Here is a 9,659-nt window from a genome sequence, read left to right as displayed (position 1 = left end):
CCCCCCCCCCCGCGAATTTTTAAATGTCGGGCCTGTTCCCAAGCGTACATTTTTAATTAAATTCTGTTCGTTGTAAAATATACACTACATTACGAGCGAAAAGAATGGCAATTGTTAACGTAAATTCCTATCCCCCCCCCCCCCCTCTAATACCCATCAGGGTCAAAAGGGGCAATGAATGACCCTCTCAAGTTTTGAGAAATGAATGTATTTACAGATTGCGGAGCGTGTTTTTTTTTTTTTTTTTTCGATGTAATTTATTGAGCAGAAAAAAATTTGCATGTAAATGAGCATGTAAAATCAGAAATGAGGGCTGCCTGCCATATATCATCAATCTTAGAACTGTTGTATCCAAAAAGGAAACCCCAAGGGATTTTCAATAAAAAATTTGAAAATTATTTGCAAAGCTTTAAAAAAAAAAAGGTTTGAAAAAAAGAAAATTAATTTGAATTCTGAAATTTTGAATCCAAATTATGTTTTTCGCAATCACGAACTGAGACAGGACCCTACTCATTGGAGTTATTGTTTCTAGAAACGGCTGCTGTCCCCCCCCCCCAAGCCTGCCTCTCCTCCTGGGCAGTTACGTGTGCATAGTTGTGTGTGTGCGTAGACCTGTGTGTATGCACGTAGGCGTGTGTGAGTGTATGTGTGTGTGTATGTGTGTGAACGTGCGTGTGTGTAGGACACGGACGCCTCCGATCAGGAGATCGGATAGCTCAAAACCGGAGCAGCCGCGCCGCCAGCAGAGGACGGTGGGCGGTGGTGCTGCAAAGGCTTCTGGTCCAAGTTGAAAAAGGCACGGACACCAAAAACGGTCAAATGAGAACAATAAGCAATCGTGATTGCTCAAAAAATATATTAAGAATTACGCATTAATATTAAAAAAAAAATCATATGTTTTCTGTGTTTAGTTAAAATTTTTTATTACGCGTAATTTTTGATATGATATTAAAATAATAATAAGAAATGCTCTTCACCTTTTCGTCAAATGACGTACGTCCGATAATAAGTCGAGAAATCACGTATTCACAGATGCCAAAGCGCCAACGCTCACAATCACGCCAAATGGAAACAAAAACAGGGGTAGCCAGTGGCGCCCTCTTTGTTGCCATGAGTTTCAGCGATTGCCACGGCCGTTAAGTATTCAGTGGGGCCATGGTGTAGGCATATGTGTTTGTGTCAGTGTGCAGGCATGAATGTGTGGGTAGTTGTGTGTATATATGTGTGTGTGTGTAGGACATGGATGCAACCTGGAGACGACTTTCGCTAGAGGAGCAGCATCGTGAGGAGCCGGTCGACGGTGACAGGGTGCGGAGGGTGGCGGGGGGAAAATAAAAAGATAGGACATCAAAACAATCAAATGAGAACAATAAGCAATCGTGATTGCACAAAAAAAGTTTATAAAGAAATAAAAAAGTTATAAATTATTGTCTGAAAAAAGTAAGGGGGCAGGGGCCCCTCTGGCTCCTCCCACGAGCTGCCACTGCTGAAAACAATTGAAGCTTGCAGTTGAGAGACATGAAGAGATAAACACGTGTGTGTGAGCCAAGATATACCTTTCGTCAGTTCGGTCATCAGCCGCAGCTCCCCCCCCCCCCCCCACACAATTGCTACTCCTATTTCGATCCGGGCTAATAGTAAAAATACAGGGTCATCTTACCCGATTTACATTCCCTCGCCAGGTGGCGCGCTTGTTGGTTTCTTCCCAACGAGGAGAGGAGGAACTTGAAGACAAAGACTCTTCATCGCGCATCTGCGCTAAATAAAATAAAAAGAAGCTCCATGGTGACGAGCGAGAAATGTTTGTTTATTTGTATAAAGCAAGTTATATATGACATTTATTTTCGCGTAACAGATACTTTTTCACAATCCAGATGAATTACCGAATATTTTTTGAATACAAGTTATATTGAAAGAGTGAGCTTTGTGATGACTTATTTCATGAGATTCTTTTGGTTCTACTCCCAAGTAAAACATATGTACTTTTTCTTTCCTTGGCATTGAAAAAATGTTTTTCTATCCTCCTATGAATATTTCCAGCTGACTAATTGTACTGTGAAAAAAATTATTTTGAACTGACTGTAGTCTAAAATCAGTTTATTCATTTCTTAACATGAACATAGTGCTGGGTCAAATTAAGTTGCTGTTTATGATCTGAATAGTGTCAAAAAAAAAAAAAAAGTATGTAATTTGTTTTTCTCGAAAAGTTATTTTGCATTTCATTTTCTTAAGTTCGATGGAAAGTTTTAATTTGTTTTGTTGTAGAAACTGGAATAACTTTAAATAAAGTTATTTACTGCTGCAGTTTATGAGAAAAGAGCTTATAGATCAGGTACACTATTTTAATTGAATCAATTATCATAATGCTATGCATATATTATTTTTATGCCTCTACTGTTAAACAGAATTTTCATTGAACTGTTGAAATGAATCTCCTAGCATATTGGAAAATATTAGTCATGAAAAGGATTAGATATTTTGTTGTGGCTACGCTTCTCATCTTTATTTTCATTTATAATTTGAAGGGATCAAGAATTCATATTGAGTTTAAGAACCTTATGGCTGGTGATATCATTGATTTCCGCTATGCGAACAACATAACCGGATATAAAAATCCAATTATCCCCAATATAGTACATTATGTACAATTTGATAGTAGAGAACTAAATTTTATTCAAGTTATAAGCATAAAAGCTGTTTATTTACATCATCACCCAGACAAAATCTTTATTCATTGCAATTGCTTCTCCCTTAAAGGCAAATATTGGAATATGTTACAAAATATTTCAATTATAGAGATAAAATACATGGAGAAACCCACACATATATTTGAAAAACCTCTTAGTTCTGTGTATCATTCATCTGATATTGCACGATTAAAAATACTAATGGAATACGGAGGCATATTTTTAGACACTGATACTTATGTTGTGAAACCTTTAGATTATTACAGAAAATTTGAAATGTCATTAGGATGGCCACCTGGTCAAAATCTTGGCACTCAATTACTAATAGCGCATAAAAATGCAAGATTTTTAAGACTTTGGTACAATTCTTATAGATATTACAGAAGAGAAAGATGGTATTACAATGCTGGAGAACTTCCAACTTCTTTTATTTTAGAACGTATGCCTTATATTGTACACAGGGTACCATATGATTTTGGAGTGCATAATCTTGTTCATCTTTTGTATGGTACTAGAAGTGCTGACTGGAAAAGCTATCATAGTATCCACTTATTAGTAAGGCATAAAAATTACCTCCTTCCAGGAGATAGTGTCTTAGAATTTGATGAAAACAATATTAAGAAATATAATAGAACATTTGGTGATATGGCTCGATTAGTTCTGTTTGGAAGCTGTGATATGCTGTAATATTATCTTTTCTTGAAAATATTTTCATTAAAAATTATTTAGTTAAAAGTATTTTGTTTAATTCTAGAAATATTTAAATACAGTGAAGAAAGTTTTTAAAATTTTTAAAATTAAATCCATTATTAAGATTGAAGAAAAATGTTTTACACAAACTCTGATAAGGTTCTAACATTGTGGGATTTGAAAAGGTTATAGTTTAAGGTTTTTTTTATCGCTTTGCCATGTTATACTATCTGGTACGAAATTAATCATATGATATACAGACAAACCTCGTTATCAAGACACCTTTGGGACTATTAACAAAGTGTCATCATAGCCGGAGCGACGTCATAACCGGAATAGTTTAAAAATTCATTATTAAACATTAGTTCACAATAAAATTAGATTTAATGAATAAATTAAAGTGTTTATACTTTTAAATAGATTCAACTAATGTAAATTTGAGTTATTGGTGAGTATAACAAAAATTCTTTTAAGAAAACTTCACTTGTTATTTTTTATTTATTTATATTTTTTTTGAATTCTACAATACTTTCCAATAAGTGTCCGCAATTTCATTAGAAGCTTGTAGTGTTCATCAACAGCTTACGGTAGCTATAGCCTGTATAGCTTCTCCTGCTATTTCCCTCGTCCAGTATTACAAATCCACCCGCTTTGATTTCCTATCTATTGTCCCTCTTTTCAAAGTCTGAAACCTGTACTTTCAGAACTTATCTACTCATCCTCCACTTTTTTTGAGGTGTCATGCCTGATCAAATCTCTTGTCCGAGTCCGAAATTCCTACAAGAAACATTTCCAGAATTATTTTATGGAAATTTTTTCAATTGCAAAGAAATACTTGATCCTATCTGCGCAGCTCAATGTGTCGTCGTAACCGGAGTTGGCCCAAAAAAACTGTCGTAAAATCCGGAGCTACTTAACATTAAAATTATATAGCATAAGTTCGGGACTTTGAAAAAGTGACGTGACATCCGGAGTGTCGTGAAATCCGGGTGTCGCGACAATGATGTTTGACTGTAGTAGTCTGTGTAGCTGCTTTATTTATTTATTTTTTTGCATAACTGATTCTGAAAGTTAAGGCTGAACTATTCAATTTTGTAATTTTTTCATAACAAAATGTATCATCGATTGGAATTGCATTTATTTATTGCTTTTATTTCAGTTCGAGGCAGGGACTGATTCCAGTGACTGTGCCCCCAAAATTGAAACATTTGTAATGCTTTAACTATTAAAAAACAATGTATATCTGTTCTAACTAACTGACCACTTTTCAGTTATAGGGGTTCCATTTTCTTCGGTTTCTACCAATTGTGATGTTTAAAGACTGGATTTTGATGACACTTACTTTTTTTTTCTTGTTACAACATTTTTCAAGATCCCCCCCAGAGTTTAAAGCATTTTTTCCTTTGAATGTATTTTGGGCTTTTTAAAACATTTTAGGAGATATTTTTCTATTGCCTTTAATTTTTTTTTCTTTTTTTTTGCCCAGGACAGCTGAACAGTGGTTCCACTATTTCCTAGAATTATAATTTTCAGTTTTTAGAAGAAAAATTCTTATAGTTTCTTATGTTTATCAGCTTAGAGTCAAGTTTTGAAATGGTCTACAAAATTTTGGTCCATTTTGAAGATTAATACAATTTTACAAAAGGATCCTTAATATTTTTAAATTGAATTTTCTGTATTTCAATCTCGTATGAGTAACTTTATGTTTTTAAGATATGCCAAAATCAAACACAAGCTTCACCAAAAATTGTTTGTTGTCTTTGAAGTTCGTCCTTTTGAATCCTGTAAATATTTTAATTATTTTGATAGTTGGCAATTTTTTTTTTGGCACCTACTACTTTCAGTTGGCTTATTATAGTTCTTATTTTAAGAATTATTTTATTTTTTAAAGTCTTTTTTTTTTTTTTTGTTAGGAAATTGTTAATACATGTTTTGCTTTTGAGAAAATACTAATTTTCAATCAATTTCATTTATTTTTTATTCAATTTCAAAAGAAAATATTGTAACAGATCCGGCGCGACTTCCAACTTTCTTGAAAGGACGACACAGTTTTTAATTTTTTACACTATGTACAGGAAAGATCGGTAACAACTGCTAAATTAATCATCGGCAATTAAGCAAATATCAATCAACACCGTAAACTCAACGGTTACACGCGTATTTACATCCAAATATGTAAAACAACACAGCAAAATGCCTAGCAATAAACAGAGCTAATACACTCTCAGTACAAATTCTCAATCGAAACTGACTTTTTATCAGGCGGGACGCTTTTATAAACATTGAAAAGTTTCCACAACATTCGAAATGCCTCTCGAAAATCGTAGACTGTTATCTTATTTCTTTTCCATTCACAAATTTTATCATTCAGAAATGAGGGGACCGTGTACTTCAGCCGAATGTATTGGGGCTGTATATTCATTACAGGAAACTATTTACAGGTTACGTTATTACAATAATTTTACAGATAATTTAATAAACGCCAAATTTAGCTAGATTACGACAAATTAATCACAAAAATAACTAATATTTACAGAATTTGTAACAATATATTTCAATGGGAGGGAAACCCAGAAGTAAAAGGTGCACAATAACGTGTTCAAAGACGGAAAGTGCGAGCGGTAACTGCCGATCCTCAACCTATCGTCCCTTTTTGAAATGGAATCTGTCCTGAGTGGTAGTCTTCGCTTTCGAGAAGGGACTGTACCAAATCTCAAATGACATATGAGGCAGTTGCAAAGGGATGTAAGTAACAAAATTAAAAATCAAGATTACCGGTAAAAATGATTGCCCCTCTGGGGCCGCCTCTTGGCCCTCCTCTGGGGCTAAGTAATTATACTAGTAGCATTAGTAGGTGCTACTGTACAGCACAATTATTTTTTTTTTTAAATGAAAGTCTACCTTAGGATCTGAACTTTAAAAGTGATGGGGGGGGGATAATTTTTGAAACTAGGGGGGTGAAATATAGGGGTAAACAATATGGAGGGGGCCCGGAAAAGTCATTCGTTACGGGCTCCAAAATTTCTGTGCACACCCCTTCCCTTTGCTTCTCACTGCCTCATATGTTAAAAGAGAACAAGCTCTGCTTTGGTCAGAAAAGGGTAATTTCATTTATAATCACCCTATAGACAAAAAAAGTTTTAAAACAAGTATTAATCATTAATATGCTGATGTTTAGATAAGAGTGTGCAACAGCCACAGTGATCGGCAAGACTCTTAACTGAAGGATCGCAAGTTCGATGCTATCCCGTAGAAGATCCTCAGTGTTTGGAAATGGTCCTCTTCAAGTTTTCATTCCATATCATTACTTCTGGGGCTTGTGAATCAAGTTGCTCAGCTCAAGGCCTAGATAAAAAAGCTGCAGCCTTTCAACTGGTTAAACCATGTATCGGGACCTTAGGAGTGATAATTGCATTTATGTGATGTCTTGTGTTTGCATATGCCATTTCTTCTAAAAGCATGCACTATTAAAAGCTAAAATAAAAAACTTGAAGTGAAAGAATGAGAGTTAGATAGATATCATAGAAGTGTTCCAATTCCGTGGGTCTGTTGTTATTTTGGTTGGTTTTAAAGTAGTCCTTCTCTATCATCTAATTGCAAGGTCTTTTGTAAAATGATATGAGGCGGATATTTATAAAATGCAATGTAAAACCAATATTTAATTATTCACATTTTACTGCACCTTTACATAACTCGTGTCGGCTTTATACTGTATTTAATTCTTATGCAGTGATTTTCTAAACTTTAGTTAGTAATGTTTTAAGATGAAAATAGTCGGAAAAAAACCAGAAAATTTCCGTAAAAAAACGTTTTTTTTTCTGAATTGGTTTATTTCCCCTGCGGAAAAATTGAAAAAAAAATGGAATTTTTTCAACTTCTCAGGAAGTTTTAATAGAAATTTTCAGCAAAAAGTGATTAGAAATTTCTCACACTTAAATTCTGATATAATTCCCCCCCCCCCCTTGTATATTAAAATACTGTAACTTTAATGCAAGTTGTTGTATGATAATATAATTTGCATATGAATCAAAAAAGTTTAATAATACTTTTTGAAAAAAAGCTTAAACCAATATCCTTAATGAAGAATTTATTTTCCTTCTTCATAAAACAAACAAGCAAAACTTGAATCACAAAACTATGTTTCTGCTGATTGTGTGAACCAAATGGACAGACGTGGGAGAAAAAAAAAAGGGCAAGCAATCTTCCATGAAATTTTATTAAAAACTAGAGGACCCGACAGACGTTGTTCTGATCAAACTTTGTAAATCGAAAAGTTAAAATATTTCAATAAACTATCAAGTGTTTGAACCGTTTTGTTGAAAAAATATGTAAAAAGAAAATGATTTTAAGATGCTTGGGGTCAGAATGCGTGTATTTATTACAACTTGATTTATCTAATGCCCACTGAGGCGATTTATTAACTATTTTTTCTCTCGTACTTGAAAGATCTTCATAGATTATATAGTTTGTTCCTTCAGTCATACTCAAAGGATAAAAATCGTCCTGAGATATTAAGTGTAAAAAACTAACTACCCATCTAGAACAAACGGGAAATCACACTGCAACGTCCCCCATATGAAAAAGAATAAAACAATCAAAAGGATATCGTTTAAAAAAATGATAAAAGTAAAATCAGTTCCCGGAATTAGCGAAATCCCCCCCTCCCGATATGAAATGAACATTCTTTAACTAAAAGACTAAACACTCTATAAAAACCAAAAATAATTCTTTGGAATTTAAAATATATTTCGCCAAATAAACTAAAAATATGGGGTATTTCAATAATTGGGAATCTGGCGATCTTTCTACATTGGCGTCAATTTTTGGCTCCAGGGCCTGCGCGAGAGGTATTTTTCTTTGCAAATCAAACAAAGAGATCGGAAATATCTATTCACATAGGGTTACTATAAATCAGCAGGGTTACCAAAATAAAATTATTTTCGCCAAAAATGAGACGACCACGCCGGATTCCCAATTATCGAAATATCCCCGCCAAAGTCACCAATCCAGCATGTAACTGTAATCCAGCTGATCATAAAGCGAAGCGAACTCCGACCGATTAGCGGTCCGATCTTTTGAACGAAAACTTTTAAATCCCGCTCTCTCACTGAGCATTTGTCTCAATTGCTGTCTTTCCTTGCGTACTTGGATGATCTTCATATACTGCATAATTTATTCTTTTCACCAAATATAAAAATTTTCCAACTGATCTTTTATGTACAGAGCCCAGGTAGCACAAACCATCGGATTTACGTTGGAGAAAGGTTGAAAATGCATCGCAATGGTTGGAAATATGTTTTGGTTAGATATTGGTTTTTTTCATACGCTCATTCGATCATTCAAAGCATCGGAGGATGGTTTAAAACCAACCTATATCCGACAAGATGCATTCCCAACTTATTTCTAACCTTCAAACCTGTTTCACATTTATGCCCATTCATTGCATGCTCGTTGCTGATTTGCGCGTTCTGCGAAGCGTGCGTAAATGCGTCCCATAAGTCCTCCCCCCCCCCCCGCCTCTGCAGTCTTGTTGAGACCCAGGATTTGAAAGGGGTGAGGGAGGAGTGCGCATAGCCATTTTCTTTTCATTCCAGGGTCACATACACATTCACACGTGTCGTACTTGCTCACTGCGAATTTCAATCCTCGCAAGTTCAAGTCTTCCAAAGTAAATCAATTCATTTTTCCAACTGTTTTTCTTTCTTTCAATAAATTTTCTCTTTTTTTAACGGGGGGGGGGGGGGGGACTCCCGATTTGGGGGGTCTCCGATGAATCGAAATTCCTAAAATTTTTGCGCATTCGAACTGATTTTTTTTTTTTTTTTTTTGATAGATGCTTTAACTAGTTTTCTGGAACATTTTGTGAATGCTTTGAATTTGTTTCAGAATTTCGTGTTGTTCCTTTGCTTAGCCTTGATGGTAATTTTAAACGCACAATATTTTAAAACAGTTTGCTAGTCATACAAATTACACGTGCAATTTACCATAGAAATAAAATTGTGTCTTTGAATGAACTTTTCTCGTTGATGGATAAAATACATTAAAATTCCTTCCATAATAATAAAATAAAAAAAAAAAAAATAAAAAATCAATGAACATGAACTTTTGAATGAAATGGGAGAGTATAATATAGTTCGGCAAAACAATAAAATAAGTACTTTTCATGATATTCAAGTTTAATCTACGTCATTTTAATTGTTATGAAGATTTACTAACTGAATGTGTATGCGTATGATTTTTTTTTTTTTTTTTTTTAATTTTTATTCTTATTTCAGGTCAAAG

General features: G+C 34.3%; 1 protein-coding gene across 1 annotated transcript; it reads left to right on the top strand.

Annotated features, from left to right (window-relative positions):
* The first annotated feature begins 1,709 nt into the window (after positions 1–1,709).
* LOC129226730 (uncharacterized) lies at positions 1,710–3,374 on the top strand. Its single transcript, XM_054861359.1, has one exon. The coding sequence runs from the start codon at positions 2,427–2,429 to the stop codon at positions 3,372–3,374; it is 948 nt and encodes a 315-aa protein (XP_054717334.1). The 5' UTR covers positions 1,710–2,426.
* Positions 3,375–9,659: the final 6,285 nt, after the last annotated feature.

This window comes from Uloborus diversus, chromosome 7, assembly GCF_026930045.1.
Source record: "Uloborus diversus isolate 005 chromosome 7, Udiv.v.3.1, whole genome shotgun sequence".
In the NCBI taxonomy this organism is placed as follows: domain Eukaryota; kingdom Metazoa; phylum Arthropoda; class Arachnida; order Araneae; family Uloboridae; genus Uloborus; species Uloborus diversus.
The sequence above is the reverse complement of the archived record's forward strand: the minus strand, read 5'-3'. Positions and strand labels throughout refer to the sequence as shown.

Bases quoted from the DNA above. Each gene is read 5' to 3' on its own strand.
- LOC129226730 (XM_054861359.1), top strand. From the start codon at position 2,427: ATGAATCTCCTAGCATATTGGAAAATATTAGTCATGAAAAGGATTAGA.